The following is a 27,874-nucleotide window of genomic DNA, read 5'->3' as shown; positions in this document are numbered from 1 at the left end:
CAGGAAGCTGCTGCCGCGGCTTGACTACAAGTGAGCATGCGCTGATTGGACAAAATTGTAGCATTCCATTAACGCGATTTAAAAAAAAAAAAAATATTTATATTTATAATTTATTTGTTTATTTACACCACCATTAAAACAGTAACAGAAAACAAGTCAAAAAGAATACAGAAAAACTGGTGCTGGAGAGGTTAGAAACCCAAATGGGTTTATAGAATACCTCACCAAATGTGAAACAATAAATTACAAGAAATACAATAAATTGCAATACTTTGATACAAGCAAAAGTGTTCATGAATCAGAGCAGATTTATTGTTTAAGGATTTGTTTGAGAGCATGTGAAGATATTCCATTTCTTTTGCCATTTATCTGCTCACTTATGTGTCCATTTTCTACAATTAATCACTAATTAAATATATAATAAAATCTCTACAACCCTAATGCTTGTTTACAGGCAAATCAAAGATCTGTACACACTCATTAACACACACACACACACACACACACACACACACACACACACCCCTTTATACACACAGACATTCAAACATATTATTCAGAGGGAAAAGCAAATAATCTACAATAATGCACTGCCAAGCAAGAGCATACAACTATCTGAATATCAGTAGTTTCATTCAGTAATCCTTTAAGAAAAACTACAGCATACAATATAAGCATACATTAGGCAGGATGTCCCAAGTATAGATGACCAATTTTGTGAATCAGATGATCATTGGACACCGGAGTCATTCAGGTGTAACTCCAAGTCTCTGTTCATTTGTAACTTCGCAGTTGAGCCACATCTTAAAGTCACATGGAGGTCCAGTGGACAACTGCAAGTTACATACTTCACATACAGACTAATCATGATAGTGCCAAGATTGTGAATTCCCAAACTAGCACAAAAAACAATCATAGTTTTTCAGTTTTAGTCTAGAATTGAGACTGCCAGGGGGTGCTGTCTTATCTTACTTTGATACTTTAATTACAACATTTTACAATTGCTTTGGCTCACATTTTACAAAAAAAATGTGCAAAAATCTAATAAATGCTATATATGGCCTAAAATCTCTCATGACACACATTCGGTGCAAGCATTTTTGCATACATCACTGAGTTTATCTGAGCATCAAAAGAAATTATGTTTAACACTGAATTTGAATTATTATTGATTTTAAAATAACATGGTAGTTATCAAATAATTTTGTCAAACAGTTAAGTCATTTTTATTTAAACTTAGTCTACAGCAGTCATTTCACCACAATTACACAAACAGCAATGAGAAACCAAATGTGCGGTTTCTGCAGAAGGCAGCATTTGAAATGATGCAGAGTGAGAATGACTTCCGACTGTATTTTTTGAGTTTGGTCTGTTACTGCAAATATTGAGCAATGTAGACAAAATTCTGATTTTATTATAAATCTACATTATTACAAAATAAAATGGTGTGACAGTTCTTCACTGCATTTGTTCATGTTTCAGTTTTTATTCAATATATCCAGCCTTAGATATTTACATCCCCTGTAAATTTACGGTAAATTTGCAAAATACAGTAAGTTACGTACAGTAATACAGTCATTCTAGAGAGCGTTTAACATCAAACTACACACACTGTGGCAAAAGTGGTGAGGTAATAAGCAGTCTCTTTATATTAAGAGTATTGCACTCTGAAACTTTATGACAACTGTGCCAAAACAATTGTAAAATAATATAATGACAACTGAAAGCTTGTCAGCCCTACACACAACACATCAAAGACATCCATCGCTGACTGTGAATGTGACCTGAATGATAAGACATGTCTGCAGAAGACAATACAGATGACATACAGATGAAAAATGCACACCTGGAATAATCCCTGACTAAAATTAGGAAAATATATAAATCTTGTTCACCTTTATACAGTTTGTTTAATAAGAAAATCCTCATTCTAACCTTTCCACCAGTCATATTTAGTTTCACACTGACATTTTGCAAAATTGACTTATCGCTAAGCCCCGCCTTGAACGCCACGAGCCAATCACATTTCCTTCAGCTACACAATGCACTCAGACATCCGGCTCATAGACCTCCGTAGAAAAGCTTTAGAAATTTTGATTTTCCTGGGGTAGATTTCAATGTATGCAGTTATAACTTGAAAAATGCTCAAATGATGTGGATAGGGTGCACGCAACACTGATACAAGGTATCCTGAGAGGCTAGAGAATGGAGTGTATTTTATCCCGTTCCCTAAACCTGCGTCTCTTTTGGATTAAGCTGTGCAGCTCCACGTAAAGAAGGTAAACAAGGATGTCTGGATTTGTTCTAAGGTAAGGCAACATAGTGTTAGCTAAATTTGCTGCAAAGTCTCAAGTTTATATAACCTCATACATTATGTCGGCCGCATTGTTTATAATGTCAACTTACAGCAAACTTTGCTGGGTAACGTTAGCTCAAGTTAGATAACAGCCGCTAACATTATGACCAACTTCATTAGCTCATCATGTCATCTGTTCATTTTAATCTTAGTATTTTTGTTCTTTGACAAATGGACATCAGTGTAGCAAAAGGTTGTAGTTAAAGCCCATCCAACTGAAAACCTTTGAAGTTAGCTTAGTTGTAACTTCACAAAGAAAGCAAAGGCTGGCTAACGCTAACACCACAGAAAAGTGAAGACCTTTTCGATGGCTTCTGTGTGAGATAAGGAGCTTCTGTCCCCAAAAGTTCTGTATAGCATTTTTTGATATGTCTAGATGATAGTTCAGGCAGCACGCCGATTGTTTGGCCGAGTGAGCCAAGGGGGCTGGGGTTAGCGATAAGTCAATTAAAACAAAACCCATGTTCTCCTGTGTTGCTAGGTCCACATGTCACAGATCCACGTGCTCCTCCCCAGGAAGCTAGAGAAGATAATTACTGTACGTTGAACTCTCTGGCAACATAGAGAGATCATTCAATTCCTTGTCCGTAATGTCGTTTTTGAATCCCTGCACAGGGACAGACCTGGAATAAGAAACAGATAGAGAGGTGGAGATGGGGTCCAGAGGACTGTCAGCAAGCTGTCTTTCTTCTGTGTCAGGCGAAGGAGCAAATAGCGGAGAGGGTGGTGATGTTCCATCGTCTATGTTGTGTAAAGAACCGCTCTGCGATGGGTTGCTGTGTGTCTTAGTGGTTCTTATGTTGTTATCCTTCTCTTTGTCTTTCTCACTTCTTGTCTTGCTCTGGTGGCTGCTGCTGCTGAGTGCTTTCAGTTGATTTATGTCTAAGCTGGGGTAAGAGCCTGATTCAGACATGGCCACAAAAAGTCTGTCAAGACTGTCCGAACCTTTATTGCTCCCATTCTGGTTGGCCTGGGCGACCTGGCACAGGAGCTTGGTGTGCTGACGCAGCTGGGCGATTTCTCTCTCGGTGGCGGTATTCTCCTTCAGCAGCTCCTTGGTGCGTAGCGTGATGGCCAGCAGGCCCGACTGCTTCAGAATCTCAGCTGTGTTGAGGAAACGTTGGTGGCGTGAGGATGAGCTGTCTGGAGCCAGACGATATGGACTGTGAGCCGTGGAGGAAAAAGGAGATGAGGAGGAAGGAGAGAGGGATGGCGGGGAGTCGGAGGAAGAAGGTGGTGAGTGTGTCTGAGAGCTGGAGACAGAGGGGGAGCCCATACTCTCAGAGCTGGAGCTTGGTTGGCAGTGGTGGGGCTTGTGTTGGGTGCTAGAGGTTGGGTGGCTGGGCAGCGGGCCATGAGATGAGCTGGTAAAGGAGCTGTGCCCTCCTCTGCCTTTGTACTGGGAGTGGGGATGAACTCTACCTTCTTTCTGATGCTGCTGCTGGGGCTTCAGGAGGTTGCTGGTGGTAGATACCACCTCTCTTTTCTCTTCCTCAATGCACACTCTCTTGCTCTGACTCTGGCCTTCACTTCCACTCTCCTTAACCCCCTCCACCCTTGTGGCACTCTTGGATTCATGGCTCTCCTTCCTGGGATGGGGGGCGATGCGGGGGTAAGAATTCAGGATGGGAAGGTACAAGTTCTTGCTGCTGTGATTCTGGTTGCTGCTACGGCTGTTTCCTTTCGTAACTGGGCCTTGTGACACAGCTAGACTGGATAAGGTAGTCGGTGTGGAGGAAGAAGGGGCAGGCATCGTTGGCTGTCGGATCAGTAAGAGCTGGGTCGGCGCTTTGGCATTGGTAAGGCTGTGCCAACCTCCACCCCAAGCTAGGGGGCTATGCAGAAGCTGCTCCGGTGTAGACTGTACCATCAGGAGGTTGTGAGCGGGTTTTTATGTGTTCAGCAATCAAAGACCAGAATAAAGGAAAGAGCAAAAGATGGGGAGGAGGTTACAGTCACAAAGTGATAACTGAGAAAAAAAGACCTGACAAAATATAATAACCACATGGTTTAAATAAAGGTAGCTCTTAAATAAGTAAACAGAGGTAAAACTTGTATCAATAATAATGAAAAAAATGTTTTGTATTCTTGTAAAATTTGCTTGAGTTTCGTAAAGATGTTTCACCTCTCACCCGAGAGTCCTCTTAGGTTCAGAAGCATTTCCAAACTTTCAACTTGCGATGCAGACAAAACAGGATCAGAACTGAAGAAGCTTATCGGATGACAAGTAAAACATCCTCAAGAAACTCAAGTCCAAAATAGTCAGAAAGTCCATTTGCCTATGATATAGCACTCAGAATTACCATGACCTGAATGACTGAGGGGCAGTTTACATGGCAATGGTTCTTACATGAAATGTTAAAACTTTTGCTGTGGTTTGGCCTTTCATTCACATACCAACTGCATTTTGGGGGCCTGGAAACACAAACTTTTGAAATCGGGTTCTAAAGTGTAATGTTTTGAAAATGTAACCCCTTCTGTCACTATATAAACTGGCAATGCACAAACCTGTGAGAACAAAGCGGTGATGCGCTGGCATGGATAATGTGAAAAATAGTGGAGACTGTTGGCGTTTTGGTTCACATTGGTTCAGACTGAAGAGTGTCTTTGTTTTTTTTTTTTGTTTGTTTTTTGTTATCTGTTAAAGTATAGGCACAACTTAGAAACCTTGGCTACACTGTGTTGGTCAACAAAGTAATAGCTGTGGGCATCAGAGGCTCACACGCAATGCATCCTGGTAGACGTAGCAGGAGAACTCATCCACATAAAAGATGGCAAATTTTCCCTTTAGGGTTATAGTAAATCAAATTGGAAAATAATCATCCAATTAAACAGCGATAAACTGCTCAGTATATTTCAGAACTATTGTTCTGAACTGCAATATAATGTACAGAAATCTCTGGCTATGATGGGACAGAGAAGAATGCCAGAAAAAGCAAGTTGCTATGTGTAGCTGAATATCTCACCGGCTTGACCACCAGGTTTTTGATGACATAAATGGGAGTGAGCTCCTCATAAGGAGGCATTTCGTGGCCGACAGCATTCACACTGTTGTTTTTTGAGCTTTTGCTGCTTTGCCTGTGAGGTTCGCTCACACTGCTGCGCTGGTCATCGACATCAGTGTGCACAGTGTCAGAGCCAGCCTCTGGCGGAGAGGGAGAACCAAGGGTAAGAGAAGATAAACAGGATGCAAAGAAATACTTATATAAAGTACCATGTCAGCCGTTTCAGATCAATGTTAGTTGAACCTGAGCACATTAATCAGCAATGACATCATAAAAGAAAAAAAAAATCTTTTTCTCCTGTAAATACTTTATAAGTGAATGACATGCTACGTATTCATGGAGTCCGTGTCCACACATGGAAATTAGCTCACCTGAGTATCCTGAGTCTTTTTCGGAGTCCTTCTCCGAGTCACAGCTAAGCATGCGCTTGCTCATGTCACCCATTCCTGATTGCTCCCGGCGGACGCCAGCTTGGGACGCCCGCAGGGTGGCGCTGTTACTCTTATCCTTGGCGGTCTTTGAGGTGCTACGGGCAGCCCTCTCCCCAAAACGTTCCTTCAGCATCCCAGACCTCTAAAGTAAACAAATGTTTACTGCGAGATGAACATCACTGGATCGTAAAGACGTGTAGATTATTGCTTTTTCTGTCTCATTCTGCTGGGTTTACCAGGTGGCTAAGCATTTTTGCACAAGTAGAAAAAATCTGAAATATTGTCATAACACAATATTAACACAACATAATGATTAACCAATATCAGCTTTCTGCTGAATACCACATATTGGTTTCCACTTTAAGCACAACTACTACAAGTAAAAAGGACAAACCGACTTTATGTCAACTTGTCCCAACAGTCACTTTACCAGGCCTTTGACCAACGGATGGCAAAGTTATCTTTGTGGTTCCTGCTGATAGCTGTCTCTGGTGTTTCTGCTGTCATTTAGTATAAAGTATAAAAAGTCATTTGTATGTGGCTCGCATTACAGTATGTGCCAGACACCACATTTCAGTGAATCACAAACTTCCATTTACGTTGATGAACTGTTGTCACATAAAGACCCTGGTGAGGACGAGATTTAGATGAGCTTCCCTGAGACAGTTTTTGACTGTTTGTGCAGAAATTCTTTGGTTTTGCAAACTGATTATTGCATCAGCAGTCCAGATCATTGGCCTCAGACGGTTTCGCAGGCGAAGATGCTGGTGGGGTGGGGTGGCTAAATGTGGTTCGCAGTTGTGAGGCTGGTTGGATGTACTGCCAAATTAACGGAAACAGCACTGGAGACCATTTATGGTGGTGAAATAAACATTGATTTCACAAGCAACAGCACTGCTGCTGAAAAATGACCCATCATGGAAAGGTAAAAAGAATCGTAAGAAAGGCATTACCTAACAGAACTGTGATCTTTGCGATAAGTTTCTTGTCCTGTCATTTTTTAAATGTCATCTGACTAAGGCTGGAAGTTATTAAAAAACTGGACTTAGCCACCCATATTCTCTGTAAGTATGACTTCATCAAAAACTCCTATCTAAAGATCATATTTTTTTGACTTAATTTGTTTTTACCCTACTTTATCTTATTGTATTTATTTAATTACCCCCCTTTTCCCACCTATTTATCTGTTCATTCTATCTTTTATTTCTGTCTCTCTTTCTTTTAAATTTGATTTAGTTCTTATTTATCTATCTATCCATTTATTTATTAAACCTTTCTACGTGATTGAAAGGTCTACATGGTCACTTCATTGTGTATTTTGTTGATGTACGTTCACATAAACCTATAAAAAGAGAATTACAAAAGGGGGGGGGGGCTTGTGAGTTAATATAAGTATTACACACTACGGCTAACTACAGAAATCCATCAACAGAAAATATTATAAACATAACTCACATTATAGTGACATTAAAGGGCTTTTTGGCAGCTCAAACTTTCATTTGGATCATTTATAAGACCATTTGGAAATAAGAATATTAATCATCATGTTTTTGTAAGAGTAAGTGTTTTAAAATCATGTGACTAAGAAACAATTTGTATCTGACAACACAATGTGCTCTATGATGGAGCTGATATGAACAAGGATCTGGGGGTTAATGACAGCCAGCTCATTCATGAGACTGCTAGTGTTTGTCATGTGTTTAAAGCCTCCGGTGTAAACATGGCAGCGTGCACACGAGGCTACAGAAGGAATTTGATAAGACGGGCCCTGGCAAACTGTACAGTCCCACCCCCAACACTGTTATGTAATACACTGCTGGTGCTGCTCAGGGGAGAGAAAAAAAAAGAAAAAGCCTGCTGTAAATCCTCAGAGCAACTCTCCATTCACAGCCTGGACTGACATTCACAATACACATGATCAATATTTATCTGCAATAACAGCACGGCAGAGGAGCTGAAAAATGATTAAAGTGCATGCACAATAGGCTCATGCTGGACATTATGTCAGTGGACAGAAGTTGAGACACTTTTAAAGTTAAACTGACTCACCTGTCAGTGTTTCATCCACAGGAGAAGAGAAAAAATGGTCACTCGTGGTAGAAATCTATCTTGAAACAAAAAAAGAATAGAGAATTATATATATATATATATATATATATATATATATATATATATATATATATATATATATAATTCTCTATCCACTGGCCAGTGAAAAACAAATGTTTACCAAAGACATAAAAGTAGGAAGTAGTTGAATTGATCCATGGTTGATGCTGTTGCCCACAGGACGGTTCTCCTCCCTGCTCGTGCACTCACGGCCGCTCTGATCACGGAGTGAAAGCGTCCATGCTGCTGGTTTCCGTAGCCACGCCCCCTCCTCCGCCGACATGTTAATAAATGTGTCATTGCGCTCAACGGCTTGGCGGTGACGTAACGGCAGCGGGTTGGCCAATCCCGTGCCGAGACACGTGTGTAGGTGGTGACGTCGGACAGTCCACGTGAGAGGCGCATTGGACTCCTGTAGGGTGCTTTTAACTGCAGTTTGTAAATATCAGAGCTGGACGCTGTTTAGCGCGTGACAAAGTGGACCAGATAAAACACTAAATGGTTTCAAACATGTTAGTAAAATAAATAGGTCCCATTTAGCATTTTCATACGTTGTTTAAGAGTAATTCTAACAAATAAAAATAACTCTTTGATACCTGAATTGACATCAGCTTGCTTGTGCTGAATTCAGCTTCCTACAAAATGCAAGAAATTCCTAAAATGTGACAAGAAAAATAACCCCAAATTAGTTTGAGATGGCAGGATTATTAAAATTTTAGATTTAAAATACATACATGCATGCATAATGTAGGCTATACATGTATGCATGTATGTATGTAAAAAATGACCTAAAAATACTGTAAAATAATAAGATAATATGTGAGTGTGTTTTTAGTATTTTTGTCTTTTTTGTTTGTCTGCTTTGTATTTTTCTACAGCTTACTTTCAGGTGATTTCCCTTTTGCAGATTTTTAGGCAGTGTCTTTTTTAGTTGCTTGTTCCCTTCTCCCCATGTTTTTGAAAGAAATCATACCAATTTGCTCAGGTTTCAAGGGGTTGCGAGAGAGAGTCCAATTAATTTAGTCACAATTATATTTTCAAGATTTTGCTTTGTGTTGTTTTTCAATCAACAGAGCACGTTTCGAAAAAAACGGTGAAAGGTGCCGGCACCTGATCTGGTCATACATCCAAAGTTTCCTAAATTACTATATTTACAACGGGATGGCCCGGCTGTTAATGACGATTGTCCTACCACAGAAACTAAATGATGCAGCTGTTGTTTCCCACACAACACGAACGCCTCACACACTAATTTGCGTCTTTGCTGTGTAACAGCTGATCACTGCCTCTGAGAGATTACAGTGACATTTACCGAGACAGCCATTGTTGTCCTGTCTTCCCAAAGAACACGCAGGGTGGGAGACCGTGTGGGTGTGTGCGGCAACATGTGAGTCGCGCGGCTGGAGGCGTGGTCGCTCGCGGGCAGCACATGTTCCCTGCTGGGGGAGTGTTGAAAAGCACCGTGAGGCTCCCGTGTGTCTGCAGCGGAGCACACAGCAGCTCCTCCACCAGCGGCCCTGACTCACAGTACAGACAAAGAGAGTGACACACTCAGTGTTACCTGCTTACATAAATGTCTCGCACTGTCTCTATATGGACATCTATGACTTTGGTTGTGTTTGCTGAGGAGAAGCACTGAATGAACTGTATAACTATCAGCTGCTTACTAAACCTTAAACGCAATCTGGTCTGCATGAGTCTAACTCATGAATCCAACACTTATGGATAAAGAGTGTGAACTGGGCAGTGGATTTAACCCTTTAAACCAGAACAAATTGGCTTGATTTCTTTTGAAAACACAGGAGGGAAAGGAATGAGCAACTTCAGAAGCAAGCACTGAAAAAGCTAGAAATTAAGAAAAAAGTACAAGACGATCAGAAAATTAGAGGACCCCCCCAACAACAAAAAAAGGGAAAGTTAAACAATAAAAAAGAGAAAAAAGGCCTTTAAATAACTGCTTAAATTCTCATTAATCATTGTGTAAAATATTTTTAAATATTTAACTTTTTATTACAATTAATGTAAATGTTATATATTATTATAAACATATGTCAAATGTCAATTTTTTTCCCAAGTTTTTTAAAAATATTTTTCTAAATCTCCTAATTTCTTGGAATTTACAGGACATTTCTTGCTTTTAGTGATCTCAGATGGGCTCCTGGTAAAATCTGTTTCATGCTGCTTCAACACTGGATTGAAAAGTGACAAGGCAGGAAACAATGCACTTGAACAATGCACTCCCTGTCTCAAGGTAAATAGTTATTTACCTGCCGCTGTTTTGATAAAACCCAGTGAGAAAACATAGTTTCAGCACTTTAGAGTGGTAGGATGAAAAGAATGGACACAAACATGATGAGGATGTATTAAGACAGATAAAAAGGTGTATTGGATCACTGTCTTTCAGAATTACATTCATGGACAAACAGAAATGAATTGTTTGAATAGAATAATGCAACTGAAAATACATACATTTCTTTCAACCATTATGAATTTCCTTAATTTGAGACTATCTGTGAAGGAGGTTCAGGGTACAGGAAGGATGGGGAAAACAGCACGTTGAGGAGTCAAACCAGCAGAAAAACATGATAGAAGGCTCTGGTAGCGACGGGAAGTTGAGCTGGTCGTCTGCGCCCGCTCTTTATTACCAGTGACTCAACAGTGTAGCACCAATACAATGTTGGGTGCGTTTTCATGTACAGTATAACACCCAGTATTGCAAATCTTAATGGTTCACCTCCCCTTTCTACCATTTAATGTTGTGCAGCGATTAATAATAAATGGGAAGAATTGAAAATAATAAAAAGACGATACTTGCAAGTCACCATTGCTCTCAAACACAAAATCTCACAATGGACCATGTTCATGTTACACACAGTTCCCTGGATGTTTTTAGCGCTCCAGTTATGATGTGTTCAATTAAACCTGGTGGCACAGACAAGTCTGAAAAGCAGCTGTGGTGTGGATGCACTGGAACATTGTGAGCACAATGAGATTTACGAAAAGATGACAGATACTCGACAACCAGCACGAAAGCCGACACGTTAGCCAGCACGTTAGCCAGCACGTTAGCCAGCAGCACGACAGCAAGCAAGACAGCCAGCATCAAAGCTAGCAAGACAGCAGTCAGCAGCTGTAGCTGACAATAAAAACTGTCAGCCAAAACTTCAAACTTGAAAAGTCTCCAGCAGATAAAGCATAAACTGATGAGTTATGGTTTGAGGAAAGACTACTTTAATAGAAAGACTACAAAGATACGTTATGACACAAAGGTATAAGTGAACTCAAAATATTACAGAAGTAGCTTTGAATGCTACAAAAAGATCACTCCAAATATGAACATGCACTTTCAAAGTGCTATTAAGTCAGTTTTGTGTGTTTTCCCCCAATAGCAGTGCTGATACAACACTTAAGTTTGAGTATAGATACAATACTTTTTTGATACCTTATAGGTTAGGGGTGGCCGGGGGGGGGGCATGGCCACCCTGAAAAATAATTGGAGGCCAACTTTACTGTCATTTTTAAGCTAGTGTGAAGATAGTTGTATCTTGTGAAACTACACAACCAAAGGCATCTGTTACTAGCATATCAACCATGTTAGGCTAGCTTGTCAGAAGGGGGCTAAATAACGCTCTACAGTTAGGCTAAATTTTGGAAAGGAAACAACTGGCATGGCCATTTCTCAGGGCCGTTTACACAGCAACGGTTCTTGCATAAAGGAAAGACTTTTCTGTTTTTTAGTAACTGGATAATTTATGATATATCTAAATGAAAATGAGTTCTACGGGTACAGGCTTTAAAGCTGTATATTTATCTTTTTTAAGGAAAACTACAGCCAGCCTACTTGAAAAACAGTAAATTACTGAACACATATAGATACATATTAAAACACAACTGTTGCCAAACTCCAAATGTTGACTGTATTGGTATCAGTCTATGCACATTAGATAATTAAACATATTAACTGTAAAATGAGAAACCAAAGTATATCTGTATGTGATTCCTTATGGTCTCAACTCATCATTTAAACACATTTCTGTTAAGTCTTAATCTTTCAAAAAATGAGTTAACACAAAGGTGACTGAGCCTCTGACCCACTGATGAAATTATTGCATTTTTAGATATTTGCAGTTTTATGAACTTGGTGTCGGCGGCGATGTTTGGGGGAAAAAATGCTAAGATGAAAAGAAAATAAAAAGAAAAAAGTTATTGCTGATACAAACCAAACATTTCCCACTATTGCAGCTTTACATTACGCTGGTAAAAACTTAGTTGACTTTAATTATGAAGTAGTTCCAGGAATTGCAATGTGTTTGTCAGTGAGATTAGCACTACTGCTACTCCTGTGGTCATTTTCAGTACTTTTTGACTGAGGGTCATTTTGAAATATTGCAGGGATTAATGGAACAGTCAACAGCAGCCACAGTCAGCTGTGAGATAGAGAGCTGCAGGAAACAGGCTGCACACCTTCAACTTAGTGAGGTAAAGTTAGCCAACTTTCAATGTGTGCTGCCGTCTGCAGAATCATGACGTGTGCAGCATACAGTTGCTCACGGAATTATGGAAAAATTGAAATTATTGCTTGACTTCTATATTAACCCAATTTATTTTGTTGCCCCTGAACTCTTTAACCTATAGTGTTAAACCGCATTTGCTGATGCCACCAGAAACAGGTCAAATCAATTAAGACTGAAATCTTGACACTTTCTACAGTGACAGTTTTAAACCAGCTGATGTACTTTAACAGCATAAACAAATTGCTGAAATGAAATTCTGGCTTTTGGTTTTGTTGTGCTAGATTTTCAGTGGCCCCCTCTGGCCACCCCTATGAAAAATTTCTGGGGGCGCCTCTGCTCCCTTACTTTGATTATTTCTTTCCTTTTCCTTTTCCTTTTTAAATAAACCCCCCAAAAAGCCAAAGTTCTCAAATGTTACATGTTGTCTAAACACATGAATTCATGGAAGAACTTTGCTGAAATTAAATTGTCTGAATCAGGCCAATGGTTGATGTAATTCAATCAACTGGATTATGAATTGGCTGGACATTTGATGCCAACTTTTGGTATCTCACATTTTTTGACACTTTTTTTTGCAACAGACACATTTTCATCATCAACCTCAGAAACGTCATTATGAACATGGTCCATGTGAGAAAACTGAGGTCTGCTTTGAATCACTAAGTGCTTATTAAGCCTCTTAAATCACATGGATGTTGTGTATTTTGCTGATCAATAAGGATCGAATATGTTTTAGAATTTTTTAAAAAATCTTGTTTTAAAAAAATAACATATACACCTTGTGCATTAAGGTATTCCCAATTTCCAATAATTGACGTGTCGCACTTGCCCGATCTGTTAACAAAGATCAGATTCTGAGATGAGAGCAAACTAATAAACAAGTGATTTGTTTTCATTGCATACAGTTTACAAAAGGATAGTCTTGTTTTACTCACAGCTCGTCTCCGTGGAGACACTTTGATCATCTGTTATCAATTAATCTGTTGTTCCTGATGCACACCAGGCAAGCATTGTATTAAGACACACAGAAAACCTCATGCTCTCACAGACTCACTCCAACTAAATTGATGACATTCAGTTTGGATTTGATGCCCCCCCCTTTTCTCACAAAAAAAAAAAGATCCACACACACACCTAACAGAAACACCCCACAAACTGCCACGCTTCTTCCTCCTTCATGTAGAAACCCGTCTATCACCAGTGGTAACAGCTAGTTCTGAAAGAAGAGCACTTGGAAACATCATATAGGAACTGTATGGCTTCTCATAAGACCATAAAAAGGGAGAGTGTTAAAAATAAGCGGTGGTTTACAGTCTGAAAAAGCAGCAGTAGTTGTTTATAGGCCATCCAAAGGTGCTACAGACTTTGTGTTTGTTGAGTTGTGCTGATGACCATGCGAGGTACTGAAGTCCAGTTTGATACAGTACAGCCAGTGTGGCCAGGCTTTGTCCACAGTGTGGACGAAGGGATTTTCTAAAAAAATAAGGCCGCCAGCCGAGGCACTTAGATCCTGATGGGACTAAAACCTCACCGAATGTTGAAGTTCTGGTCATTTTATAGCTGTAAGGATGTGGCCAAGGTGTTCACGCCTCATGTTTGTTTTTTTTTTGTGTGTGTGTGTGTGTGTGTGTGTGTGTGTGTGTGTGTGTGTGTGTGTGTGTGTGTGGTAGAGATGCTATCACTCTCTTATGCTAGCAGAATAGGAGAACTGGGGGAAATGTGCTTGCTGTCCTGGATCCTCACAGTCCAGACTGTTATCTGTAAGGAAAATACAGCAGAAGTCAGTTATCACAATCCAAGTCAAGAGACCCAGACATTAATCATGGACGTTGGGTGGATCGGACGCTGACAGTGTTGCCGTCCTGACTTGGAAGCTCTGTGACAGTCAGTGGAGACTTACACTTGTCTGGAGGAGTGAGCTTGATGGTCTGTGCTGTGAACTCGTCATCAAAGTACCGGGTATCTGTCTCTGATGTCACTTGCGGTCTGAAGAGTGGGGTGAGCTGATGCAGGAAGGGGACAAGATAAGTTAAAGGACATTGAACTGGGAACATTATAAAATGGCAACATGTAGCCCAGGGTCTGTGACAGGAGCAGCATTGTTCATATGCTGCCTGTTTACTTTGTGCACATATGAAGTGTTAAATATACTGTATATCCACTAGGAAGCAGATCAAGGTTGCATCAGTCCTTATTGACACAGATATATTCATGTTTTATGAGGTCACAGTGACCTTGTCCTTGGACCATTACATTCTAATGAGTTCATTGTTGAATCCAAGCCAACTCTTGTGCTTAAATTTGCAGAAATCCCCTCAAGGTGTTCTTGACATATTGCCTTCATAAGAATAAGACAGATGCAAGGTCATGTGACCTTGACCTTTGGCAAGAATCAGACAAAAGATCTGCACACTATATTACAAGCAACCAAGAGCTCTGCTTTATCATGATGATTTAAATATGCACAATAAGCATATTTTTTTAGATCGAAATGCTGCACATTTAAAAATTAGTGGGAGCTTTTAATACAGTGTGCAGATCTTTTGTCTACGTCTTGGCTTAGTTTGAATTTTTGATCCAGCACCTTTAAAAGTTTTTTGGATGTATGTGCCACCCACCTTGTTTGCTCTTTGACCTTGTCCTTTTACTACCAAAATCTAATCAGTTCATTCTTGAGAACAAGTGGACGTTTCACCAGAATGGGACAGACCCCCCCCCCCAAAAAAAAATGCCTAACATAATGCCTCTAGGCACAACTGTTGCCCGTACAGAGGCATAAAATGGCACATGACTAAAAAGCAAACCTGAGTTTCACTACCTCTGGCTTTAGAATGCCTTACCTTCTTCTGTACTACATCCTGCCAGTTGATGGTGATGAAAAATTTGTGACTCATTACTTCTTTGGCATCATTGGGACCTCCACCCAACCTGTGAGTCCAAACAAGATCAAGTAAGAATCAAGCAGGTATTTCCAAATGAAAACACCCAGGATCAGTTTGGTCACTTACCTCTGTTTGGGATCTTTCTTGAGCAGGCCAGCCAGTAGGGACTTGGCCTCAGGTGATAGATTCCTGGGGAAGCGAATCTCCTCCATGAGGATAAGCTCAAACAAACGCTCATGGTCCTGGTTGTAGAAAGGCAGACGGCCGCACATCATCTCATACATGACTACACCCAGACCCCACCAGTCGACCGCCCTGCCGTAGTCATTATCTTCTAGGACCTATGAAACAGACATTTACCTCATTAAAATTCTCAACAACGGATACAGTACTTTACTATGCAATACTTACTTAATATGGAACAATACTTTGAATTTGTAGCATTGAACATCTGCATTTGGCACACATTAATTAACTGCTCACTTCTCTGACCCAAATCTGTCTTTTCAGTTGTGAATGACCACTTTTGCTCTTGAGAGTGAAATACATTTCCTCTCATTCAACCTAACAAATACCACGGCTCAGCTGATAGGATTTGATAAAATCTCGAAAATGGGTTGTTCAAAAGAAAACTTGAGATTTTGAAATCAGATCAGAGCTTGTAATCCAGTTTTGGTTTTCATCTACATAAAGCCTTCAGTATGTGCTGTTGAAAACTTTTTAGTTGGATTGGCATACCTTTGATCCGAAAAAACTGAATTATCCTGATCCCATCAGAGGGGAGTTTTAGGGGGGATTTCAGGAAGAAAAGAAAAGAAAACTTTTATATCATTACTTGTTTTAATGTAGTACAAGTGGATATTTGTGCCCAATCTGAAGAAATTCCCTCAAGATGTTCTTGAGATGTCGCATTCACAAGAGTGTGACATGTAACATGGGGTCAAAGTAACCTTGACCTTTGACCACCAATTTCCAATCAGTTTGTGCTTGAGTTGAAGGAGACCTCTTGAGTTATCAGTCATAAGAATGGGATCTACTCATGGAAGGACAATGTGAAAACATACTGCCTTCCACCGCGGTTGTCGTCGGCATGGAGGCATAAAAACCGAGAACATGTCTCAGCAAGCGTGTCTCAGCAATGACAGCTGTCTTCAACATGTGGATATTTGCAGCAAATTCACTTAAACATGACAGCAGCAGATTTGTGGTAGTAGAAGCAGTGGAAATGAAGTGTGTATTAAATGTGACTGCTTGTGCAGAGGTCAAAAACTATGTATAACGTGCCATCCAGTCAGTTTCAGTATTGTACCTCAGGTGCCAGATATTCGGGAGTACCACAGAAGGTCTTCATGGTAGCGTCAGGGGTAATTCCCTCCTTACAAAGACCAAAATCTGTGATTTTGATGTGGCCATCCTTATCCAGCATCAGATTCTCCAGCTGAAAGAGAATAAAAATGCATCATGGATCATTGATATGTCGACTGAGTCTGGTCTTAGAATTCAATAGGCTGACGACATTATAGACGGGTCACCTCTCAAACTGATTGTAATTCTAAAATTGTGAGTCACAGCATCAAAACATTATCATGAGACAAAAAAAGACTCTGCCAAAAACGGTCTGAATTCTTTAAGAAACTTCTAGTCTCAGTTCATATAGGAGTGAACTGGACAGTTGGATGTGAAAAGTATTTTATATGGATTAAGTTAGGGATGGCATTTAATTAAATAAAGATTTAAAAATGTAAAAAAAAAAAAAAAAGGTTGGCTGGGTCATTAATTTTCAGACCATTAAAAATGTTTTCAACTATTTTCAGCTTTAATATTCTACACATAAGAGGAGTAACAATGATTTTACTAGATCATTTTTACTAGAAATATAACTTTGACTGATGTATCAATTCACCTTCAGATCACGGTAAACAACGTCACGTGAATGGAGGTACTCCAGTGCTGACACAATCTCGGCACCATAGAAGCGCGCCCGGTCCTCTGTGAACACTCGCTCCCGTGACAGGTGGAAGAAGAGCTGAAAGAGGCGAGAGGAAAAAGAGTGAAACACTTACCTCTTAGAGAAGATCTGTTTGGGGGTGCAGGGTAACCTGTTGACATCTAGTGACGTCAGTGAATCTCAATGTGACTGTGAGTGTGTGTGTGTGTGTGTGTGTGTGTGTGTGTGTGTGAGGTCTCACCTCGCCTCCATTAGCGTATTCCATTACAAAACAGAGTCGATCGTGGGTTTGGAAGGCATATTTCAGTGTCTGTAGGATGAAAATTATCACACATTACATGTGGTGATTATCTGCACACATTTTACTATCCCAGCACTCACTCACTATCTGACGCCTGTGGCATTGTTTACACTTAGTATTAACATGAGAGAATCACAAGTGGACAGCTCAATATACATACTACATCCTCAATGCGTCTTAAAATCAATTAGACCACATATGGCCACCTTCTTTCAGCAGTGTGTATGGTAATGTGTCCTGGACCACACTGAAGGACTGCCAACTCAGCTGATGCCCTTGCTTATCAGTTTCTCTGGTAGTTAAGAAACTTTTCTATTGCTGCTGCACTGAGTCCAATCTCTGCCCAGTTCGCATGAGCTAACACAGCAGCAGCTGTTAAACCATCCCAACAAATTAACAACGACACCAAAGCGGATCGACTCTGCTGTTAAAACCTGTTAATAACCATTAGGTAGCGTTAGCCATGTGCTGTTAACAGTTAGCACTGTCAATGCGCTGGCAACAACCTGAATGGTCCTTTTTCTCTTTAGCATGGAGAACATGAAGTATATGATTTGATAATTTGAAATATGGACCCGTCAGATCACAGCGCACCCATCCACTTTCTATTAGTCCATTTTAATTTAGTTCGGCCCCTCAGAAATCAGCTGCATTTCTGGATAAATATCTTATCTTTGTACTTTGAATATAGGTTGAGAGGAATTTTCAGATCATTGCATTCTGTTTTTATTTGTTTATACAACATCCCGTTTTTTGTAATTGGAGTTGTTCAATTCATCCTGAGTGTAACATGGATGTCTGAACCAAATTTTAATAGTAGTCCATCCGATAGTTGTTAATTTCAGTCTGGATTTAAGTGGTGGACCCCCTGAGAACACCATCCTCAAACCTACAATATCCTGCCAACGCAGCTAAAAGACACGGTGTGTGAGCAATACATATTCACGCTGATAGGAACTGTTGTATGCTGAATTAAGTGTCTGGTAAAATCATCCAATAGGTGCTCAGCAAAGAGAGCTTTCACACTGACCTGAGGACCGTTTGGCTCATGAAAATGAAAATCTCAGAATGCTGCCTGCTGTGAGACTGTATTACCAGCAGAGCTCTATCAAGCTCTATCTTATTTCTAATCCCAGGTATTCTTACCGTGAGGAAGGGGTGTCGTGTGTTTTGTAACACTCTGCTCTCTGTAACTGTATGGGCCACCTCATCCTGCCAACAAACACAGTAATGTCAGTAAAAGGGAAAACATCCAATATAAAAAGGTAAAACTTGACTCAATCTGAGACCAGCAAAGAGTCCACATGTTCAAACAGCTGTGGTAAAAATATGTGCTAATTGGCCAAAGATTTTTCCATGAAATGACAAGAAGTAGTTATGTACATGTTTTTTGTTTTTTTAAATAATATGATTAAATTAAGGCAACTAAAACTACCTAGCCAAGGTCAGGGAAAAAATGTGATCATTGTAAAAAGTAGACACACATTAAACCCTAATATCCAACCAAACATAATATTGCCGTACTGGAAATCAGCCCCTTTGCTGCTCTCTAGTGTTCCCTCCTCTGATACACACACTCTGTACAAAGCATCTTGTCTCAAAAAAGTGGAAGAATGAGAAAAGAGACTACTATAACTAAAATGAACAGTGTCCCTGCACACACATGCACATGCAGGTGCACGCGCGCATATATGGCCCCTGTTACTTACCTTGGCAATGATGACCTCTTTGCGCAGTATTTTCATGGCATAATGTACTCCAGTCGACTTCTCTTTGACCAGAATCACCTTTCCAAACGTCCCCTTCCCGAGCAGCTTCAGGTACTCAAAGTCACTCATTGTCTGTATTGAGCACAGTAGTGAGGTGTGAGACTTAATGAGGGGTATGGATTTTAATAAACATTTTTGTAAATATTTGTACAAATACAATAAAAATCGTAAGTCTAATTTGTCTAATTTTTAGACAAATTAGCATTTTATTCTCGTACAAGTCATTTGTCTCATTTATCTTCATGGCCTTGAGGAGCACTAGGCTTCCTGCTGTTGTTAGTTTATTGTTCTTTCAGACTTATCACAGAAAATGTTCCTCATTTCAAAAAAGTTTCCATGAAACTGAAATGGGAGAGTTTTTGTTTTACTTACCTGACTGGGCAAGTGGGTCATTTATCTACATGTCTAAAGTCAATTTTTACTAATTCCTATACAAACTGTTTTATTTATTAGCAGTTATCAAATAACAACAAATTCTTAAGATAATTGTTATATTTATTCTTTATTTAAGTAGTAGAGAAGGAAATGAAATGACTGTCCACATAGCTACTTCTACCATTAACTCCTGTAAAAACAAGTGTTTAATTATTTTATATTATTGAAAAAAGGTTGCTTGCATATTGTTTGGCGTGGTTCAGTCAAGATGTTGTCTCTATGTACTGTAACAATGTATTATTATGTATTCTCCTTATTTAACATAAATTGCTTTGGTTTTAAAATCATTTATATCAGAAACTGACACATGAATAGGGCCCACTGGGGCCACTGGCTGTCTGTCTTAGTTATTGCTGCTGAAAGCTAATAAAAACAAAATCATCTTTTCTTGTTTAAAAGAACAATATGTCCCATAAAGCAGTAAATGTCAATTTACCTTAACTCTCGTATCATGCCATGAGATTTTTAGCAAGACCAGTGACATCTGTGGAATAATATATTACCCTATTGCCAGAACTTCTTCTCAACAGTGTTGTCCTTAAGAGAAATCTACAACAGATCTAATGGAACTTGTGGGATTCACGAGTCTTCTTCTATTAAGAATTTTCTTGTATGACTGTAATTCAAGAGCAGTCGAGACCCCTGTATTTCAAAATGAATTAAAGCCCTAATCTGAATGACTTTAGACTTTAAATTTGTTCACAAACGTCTAATAGCTACTCTGGATCTGGAGGTAGACTGCTAATTAATAAATTACTCTGAAAGAAATCATACAGGGAAAAAAACAGTTTCAACAGAATACCAAGTGGCAAAAATGTCACTTTGCCCTCTAGAGTGCCCCTAAAAATACAGCTTCCTTGGTTACGTTTTCAAATGTTTTTGTAAGGAAGAAAACTAAACATTACCAAAATGCTATTGTGTCTATACAGTCTCAGTCTCAAATCAGATCAAACTTGAGTTCACTATCTTCAATACTCCCAACAACTGATCCTCTTACCACTTTGGAGCGGGCCTTGGACAGGGACACCTCCATCTCCTCCAGGCTGCTTTCACTGGGTGACCCAAACACATCCATCGGCTCCTCCTCCTCCTGTTCCCGCATCTTCAGACTATTCGCCACCGACTGGATTGCTCGCATCCACTCCTCTCTAGAGGCAAAAATCCAAAATATTGTCAGGCAATACTTCAAAAAAATACACCAACTTTTGGAAATTCTCTTACACACAGAGCGATAAGCCACTGAATGCATTTTGGGGAATGACTTCAAACTTTTTTGCCATAGTCTGACACAAGCTCAGTAGAAGCATGGCAGCTTTATTTACCAATGCAAAAAATTGGAACACTGTGTAAAACCTGAGTGAAAACAGAATAAAATGATGGCAAATCATTTTTGATCTATATTCAATTGAGAACAGTACAAAGACCAGATATTTAATGTTCAAGCTGATAAAGCTTGTTTTTTTTATTTGTGCACTGATTCTGAATTTGATAGCTGCGGCATTTTCAAAAACATGTTGGGGCGGATTTGACAGTATAATTCTTTCCAATTCTTGCTTGATACACAACTTCAGTTGCTCAACACTCCATTGCTGTATTTTGTGTTTCATAACGTGCCACACATTTTCAATTTTTTAATGGTTTGGGCTGTAGGAAGGCCAGTCTAGTGCCTGCACTCTTTCACTGCCAAGTCTCACTCCTGTAACACATGCAAAATGTGGCTCATTATCTTGCTAGAATAAGTTGCTTCTTCCCAAAAAAAGATGTTGTTCTGATGGCAGCATATGTTACTCCAAAACCTATATGTACCATTCATCATTCATGGTGCCTCTGCAGATGTTCAAGTTACCCATAATGCCATAAGCATTAAAACTCCCTCATACCATCACAGATACTGGCTTTGAACTTTGCAGTGGTGACAATTTGGATGATTCTTTACCTCCTTACCACGGAGGACATGATGTCCATGATTTCCAAAAACAAGTTTGAAAATTGGACTCGTCAGACCATAGCACACTTCGTGTCAAGCCATCTCAGATGTGCTTTGGTTCAAAGATGTCGGTGTTTCTATATGTTGTTTATGTATGGCTTTCACTCTGCATGATAGAGTCTGAACTTAAGTTTGCAGATGCAGCGACATGCTGTGTGTACTAACAATGGTTTTCCAAAGTGTTCCTGAGCCTCTGTGATAATATCCTTTATACAATCATGTCATCTATTAATGCAGTTCCTTCTAAGGGGTCAAAGGTCACTGGCATTATATGTTAGTTTTTAGCTTTGCCCCTTACGTGCAGAGAATTCTCCAGAATCTCTAAATCTTTTGATGATATTATTGTAGATTGTGAAATCCCTAAACTCCTTGAAATTGTGCTTTGAGGCACTTGTATTGGGCTATTTGCCCGTGCAGTTTTTTACAAAATGTGCATCCTTTGTGAAAAGATGGACATGAAAATACTCAGGTATGTGAACTTATTTTAAACATCTCCTGTGTTATATGTTGTATGTGTTGTCTTTATGTTGAATAAATATAAAATTTAAAAAAAAACCCAAAAGAACTGAGCTTTTCCAGTATGCCCCTTTCATACCATACCATGTCACTGTAATCTGTTAACAATTAACGTGTTAACCTGTAAAATGTTCCAAACAGGTGCATCTTAGTAGGTGTACACATGCCATGTCTTTAACCGCCTGGAAAACAAGAGGTCGGGCCTTTTACGGCTTCATTTTATGGCTTTCAGTTTTTTTTTCCAAAATAAGTGCATTTTAACAAAAAATAAATAACTATGATAAAACAAAGATTATTGGTTTGAACATTACATGTCTTGTTTTTCAACTCTATTTAATTAAATATAGGTTGAAAAATACCTGCAAATAACTGCATTCTGTTTTTATGTATGATTTTACACAGTGTCCCAACTTTTTTGGAATTGAGGTTGTATTTTACCCTGGTCTTACCTCTCCTCATTGCTGTCCACGTGAAAGGTGCGCTCAATGAAAGTGGTCCACTGTAGGCAACGAATGACAAATGTGTTGGGCCGGGGTCTTTCAGTCTTCATTAACTGGCACTCTGCGAATACGACAATTAAAACTGATGGTTACAGTAAGCAGCTAAAGATATTACGTTGGGGACTGAACTGTATTAAAGGTTATCAGTTAAAGACCATAGTTCAGATTTGTGTTTTGTCCTACGGAGGACTGACCTGCCACTGAAAAGTTGTTGAGCGGTGGTGAAGTCTGGTCGTTTAGATCGGGCTTCTCCTTGTAGCCGATGAAGGAACCGTCACTTTTCAGGATGAAATACCTGGGCCTCCATGTTTTGATATATTCACCTGGTTCAGAAAAAGAGATGCAACTTTGAGTACATTAAGCAACACAGAAATTGTAAGATAAACCCGTAAGATCAATCTAATTAGCATGTGGAGTTAGATGCTCAAATTGACAACTCTGGTAGTTCCAAACCTTTCTTTCACTGTGAATTATCAGCATGATTATTAATACCTTACTGATCCTCGTGCTCCTTACCTCTTTTATGAAGCCAGCCCTCTCTGATGACATTAACTTCATTCATGGTGAGAGAGGTGTTTCAGAGAGGGTCAGGAACAGGAGGTTGGGGAGGGGAACTTTGGATTTCTCTCTAGGCCCGTTCAAGTCTCAGTTACAGTTATCAAATTTGAACAGGACCTGCTGGATGAAACAAGCAGAACAAAGAAAATAAGACCATGTTCAAATATTTCAAAAAGGAAACCATCTACAAGAATAATAGAGTATCCTAGAAAGTCAACAGTAGTTATTGAGGGTAAATTCTTTTCATTTTATTTCTAGACCTAAGTTTATAAAGTTGAATGCAAGAATCTTAAAAAAAAGAACCCAAAACCAATTCAATAGTCAACTGAAACTTATCTACAGTCTCTTTAAAGACAGATTCCATTGACAAAAACAGCAATTTTACTGAGCTGAACGCAGGAGCTGCTGGTCTTACGCTGCCTCGATCAGTTAGATTGTGTTATTGTGTGACTTTGGGTTTTTCAAAGGGTTAGTTCTGATTCACCGAAGTCACACAATAACAGAAACAAACTACCAACTGGGGCAGCGGTTTATTAGCAGCTCCAGTGTTCATAAAGGCAAAAAAAATCTGTTTTTGTCAATGGAGCCTGGCTTTTAGGAGAACATAAATAAAGTTTCACTTTCAGTTCACTTCCTCATCAAACTGCCAATCTTTTGGGGAAGTACTGAGCATATGACTGGATATTTGAGACTGCGTTTTTACTGCACAAGACCTGTGAGAGTCCGTTCACAGATGTTTTCATATTGTTTTGCTGTTGTTTGGCACGGACCCCTATGTCTTGACTTCATCAAGATCTGTCACTGTTTTAGGATTCTTCCTTCACCGTGGAGGTGCGCGAGAAAGGCATCGTTTACTTCACGAATTCAACGTAACACGGTGTGAGTAACTGACATACAAATAATCATTTGAGGGTGAAGTGTTCCTTTAATGTCCGAGAAGCGCTTTATCTGGCCGCCGAACAGAGCAGGCAGCTGGAGGCTTATTGTCTCCCACCCTGACATGACAACGTGTACCGGGGGGCGAAGTTCTACATTCATAACTAATGTCTAATGTTCAATTTGCACTTAGCGCTGTCGGAAAATATAACGTCACGGCTCAATTCGAGATTAAAAAAACCTTGCACGTATTAAATCATATGTAGTGTTCGGTATCGCCAACTAAATCACAGTGTTAAGCTGGTTAATAGCTAACCTAGTAGTTGTTGTTGTCTTGTTAGCTTGGCTGCCATTTAACATGAGTTGGCTAGCTGTTAGCACGTAAACGCTGACAGCTGTTAGCCGTAATGCTAACTGTGATAAGTTAACGTTCAACGAACCGTTTACGGGAGACTGAGTTGGAAAATGGAAATATGGATAAAAACCCAACAAAAACCAGACAGTGAATCTATATTTATTGTGCACCTGAAACACCAGTACACCACTTAATGATTCCTAAATGTGATATAACTTTAATGTCATGCAAGTGTGAAGTAACTTTGCTAATTCACGTTAAAGCTTAGTATCACCTTTAAAGTTGGTATTGTGCCTCGAAAAAGACACTTGTGCTTTCCGTACGCTATTTTTAAACGAGTTTACCGCTGCACCGTAGTGTTATTAACGAACGCTTGACCTAGCACAAGTTATAAATGTTTGTTTATTATTAGTAAACACTGTCTTACATTAGCAATCATATGCCTTCTTGTAGGTTACCAATGTAGCCTTGCTAATAGCGAAGTAGTCAAATAACCTTTGTCATTGGTTTTGAGTTACAGATTCCTCAACTTATCTCATAGTAAGCTATATTTTACATTTAATGACATTGAAATAATATTTAACGCACATTTCACTGACTTTATCCCACGTTGCTCTCGTTTCAATGCAGTTTTGACAGGCTAGATCCAGAGCAGGCCATCCACCCAGGAAAACACCATGGACTCTCTTCTTCTTGGTATCTGAAGGAGGCTCGCTGCTCTTTGGACGCACACCGCCACCTGCAGGCGAGATGACATTAATGTCAAACTAGTGCAGCAACACGAGGCTCAAACTATTTATTGGTAGTTTGGTAGAAAGGATCATCTTTCCTTTTGAACCATAACTGTAGCAGGATAATGCACGTTTCTTTGACCCTTAGAGTCCGCTTTAATATTACACACACCCGTATCGCTATAAATCAAGCGATAAAAAATAATACATTAATATGATTTTCTACTTTTACTGAGTTAATTTTTCAAACGCCAGTCCTAATCTTAGAAATCAAATAGGCCTATTCATTAAGGTTTTTGTCATGATTCCACCATTTTTTTTTTAGATTAAAAAAGAATAATTTTCTATATACTACATGCCAAGTAGATTACTAGGTTGTCTTTTTGTGGGGTTTATTTTGCAGTATCAAGTGCGCTCACTCAAGCACGGATTAACCACCGGGCTGACTGGCTCGGTGCTCGGGGACCTCCGACCTCTTGGGGGCATCCAAACCCCACCAACTGTAGCATCCAGCCTTTGTTTCTTGAAAAAACAAAACAAAACAAAACAGATAAATAGTCAACTTCACTTTAGTTTTGTGATAACTTAGTTGCTGTGCCTGTGATGATGACGATGAGTCATGTGACCGTGAGAGCTGGAAAGCGCCAAAACCGAATGTAGAAAACGGATAAAAAATGGCGGACCAGTGGAGCAGCTAAAGAGATGGCGAAGAGAGAAAAGGGCATCAGGGAGCTTAAAATACGGAAAAATATTTCCTCACATTCAACTTTTTTTTCACACTTGTCTCACTGGAAAAGAGCAAAGATGTGGCGGTGAGAAGGACATATTTTTTGAGCCTGATACTAATATGGAGGACCAGCTGGACGCTAACGGACGGCAGAGACTCATTGGCGGGTAGGCAAGGAATTTAACAACCCTACAATTAGTCCTGTTCTTATCTGTTTCATCTTGACAGTTTTGATGTACTATTTAAACCATCTAGGACAGGCGCCATCACCCTCCCTGAAAAGTCAAATCAATTTTATTTTAGGCCTATGTGTATGGCCAAATCACAACAAGTTATCTAAGGTCGCTTTTCATATAGAACAGGTCTCGACCATGTTTTATACTGAGTAAAGTAAATATGCTTATATTATTTATCTAATTAATGTTTTAGCCTCTGCTGTCTCTCTGTCAATTCTCCTCGCTCACGCGGGGCCTCGGCCCAACACGCACGCGCACAGCTGGTGTGTTTGGTTACACTCAGCGGGATGGAGGCAGATCTCTGTCTACTAAGCTTAGTGGCACTATGTTTCCCAAAAGACAACAAAGGAAGAAGACAGCTGAGATAGGAGAGTTAATGCTGAAAATGCACATGGTTCCTGTTTTGTTTTTAGGAATAGTGCCTGAATACAGACTGTGTGCTAGCTGACTTCTTCAGACTTTTACAGACTTGTTTTAGTCTCAGTTTTAGTCAGACTGAAGATGGAATTCTTTTTAAATATGAGGATGCATCGCTCCCTCTCTCATCCAGCTGCTCTCCGCTGCTCTCCTTTTTTTTTTATCAGGGGCAGTTTTAGTGATTTAGGGGGCCTGGGCCCCAGCCCAACTGCTTTACTTTGATTTCACCCATTCTCTAAGTGGGAATGGTGGTGAGCTGTTAGCAGCTGTAGAAGAAGTTAAGCTGTTCTCTTCACCCTCAGTGTTACTAATATAGACTAGTACAGGTGATGAGGAAATTTGTTTTAAATTACATTTGTATGTATAAAAATACAAACACAGGACTCACCACTGGATGGCAGGCTTTGATCCAACTTGGCAGTCAGAGAAGAAATACTCTTCCTGGCTCTACAAGGCTGAACTTAGTAAATTAATTAATTAATTAATTAATTAATTGCTGCACATATATTGTGTAAATCCTGTATGACAGATGATACTGTATCTACAGGTGTTGTCATTCAGGTTGTGATCACAGGCTGCAGCCAATGATCACAGTTTTTGTGTGTAAGTCCTGTATTACTACAGGTGTTTCCAACAGACAACAGATTTTTTTTTTCCAACCTATTGAAAATAGAAACTCAGTGAGGCTCAAAAATCATATAAACGTGTAGCATTTTTTATAGCCTGATTTTTGAAAAGCACATTTTGTGTGCAGAGCAGTATGAGTGTGAGTATTTGACACTGCAACAAAAAAAGTACAAAAATCAGTGCTGCTGCTAATCATTGACATATCCTAGGCTGCAATGATCATAAAAATAAGAATCTACTTAGCATATTGAAAGTAATTAATTTTTCCTGTTTTTGTTTTTTTCATCTAAAACATCAAGACGAAAACCTGTATGTTAAAATTCTGAAAATGAATGAATATTTGATATATATGATTAGCGCATTTTGTGCGCAGAGCAGTATGAGTGTGTGTAATATTGAAGCAGAGCCCTAAGGGTTAACATTGTTGTGTATGTTCAAAGAAATATAAAGGCCTACAGTTTGATGCTGGTCTATTAAAGCGTATAGACTGTAGCACTCGGACTTAGATTTGTATTTATTTGTTTATATCTATCCACTAACCCCACAGAACCTTATTAATCTCCACTGAGGATCAATACAGTCTTATGTTGTCGT

At 39.5% G+C, this 27,874-nt stretch overlaps 2 protein-coding genes and 1 long non-coding RNA gene across 8 annotated transcripts; 1 reads left to right on the top strand and 2 right to left on the bottom strand.

Annotated features, from left to right (window-relative positions):
* Positions 1 to 96: 96 nt before the first annotated feature.
* On the bottom strand, positions 97 to 8,172 carry LOC121952967 (CLOCK-interacting pacemaker-like). 2 transcript variants are annotated; one of them, XM_042499857.2, is made up of 5 exons: positions 8,023 to 8,172; positions 7,842 to 7,896; positions 5,733 to 5,934; positions 5,323 to 5,501; positions 97 to 4,217 (listed from the first exon to the last, which is right to left on the bottom strand). In XM_042499857.2, the coding sequence occupies exons 3-5, from the start codon at positions 5,923 to 5,925 to the stop codon at positions 2,877 to 2,879; spliced, it is 1,713 nt and encodes a 570-aa protein (XP_042355791.1). In that variant the 5' UTR covers positions 5,926 to 5,934; positions 7,842 to 7,896; positions 8,023 to 8,172; the 3' UTR covers positions 97 to 2,876. The 2 variants fall into 2 exon arrangements, with proteins under 2 accessions (XP_042355791.1, XP_087944554.1); XM_088088428.1 differs by having other exon boundaries at positions 7,842 to 7,900; positions 8,023 to 8,169.
* A 2,088-nt stretch (positions 8,173 to 10,260) lies between these two features.
* Positions 10,261 to 25,269, bottom strand: LOC121952131 (RAC-beta serine/threonine-protein kinase-like). Of its 4 annotated transcripts, none has more exons than XM_042498637.2 (14): positions 25,131 to 25,269; positions 23,270 to 23,428; positions 22,948 to 23,076; positions 22,703 to 22,814; positions 20,748 to 20,898; positions 19,256 to 19,387; positions 18,693 to 18,758; positions 17,487 to 17,555; positions 17,201 to 17,323; positions 16,607 to 16,735; positions 15,424 to 15,638; positions 15,256 to 15,343; positions 14,316 to 14,418; positions 10,261 to 14,173 (listed from the first exon to the last, which is right to left on the bottom strand). In XM_042498637.2, exons 2-14 carry the CDS (start codon positions 23,313 to 23,315, stop codon positions 14,094 to 14,096), a joined length of 1,443 nt encoding a protein of 480 aa, XP_042354571.1. In that variant the 5' UTR covers positions 23,316 to 23,428; positions 25,131 to 25,269; the 3' UTR covers positions 10,261 to 14,093. The 4 variants fall into 4 exon arrangements, with proteins under 4 accessions (XP_042354571.1, XP_042354570.1, XP_042354572.1 ...); XM_042498636.2 differs by having other exon boundaries at positions 23,270 to 23,431; positions 25,131 to 25,267; XM_042498638.2 differs by having other exon boundaries at positions 23,270 to 23,431; positions 25,142 to 25,248.
* LOC148187345 (uncharacterized) lies at positions 23,963 to 27,772 on the top strand. 2 transcript variants are annotated; one of them, XR_015779003.1, is made up of 3 exons: positions 23,963 to 24,026; positions 24,122 to 24,190; positions 25,173 to 27,772. It is a non-coding gene; the product is annotated as an uncharacterized LOC148187345 (long non-coding RNA). The 2 variants fall into 2 exon arrangements; XR_015779002.1 differs by having other exon boundaries at positions 23,970 to 24,190.
* The last annotated feature ends 102 nt before the right edge of the window (positions 27,773 to 27,874 follow it).

This window comes from Plectropomus leopardus, chromosome 15 (genome assembly GCF_026936395.1).
Source record: "Plectropomus leopardus strain MGB_pleo_1.0 chromosome 15, ASM2693639v1, whole genome shotgun sequence".
NCBI classification, from domain to species: Eukaryota; Metazoa; Chordata; class Actinopteri; order Perciformes; family Serranidae; genus Plectropomus; species Plectropomus leopardus.
The sequence above is the reverse complement of the archived record's forward strand: the minus strand, read 5'-3'. Positions and strand labels throughout refer to the sequence as shown.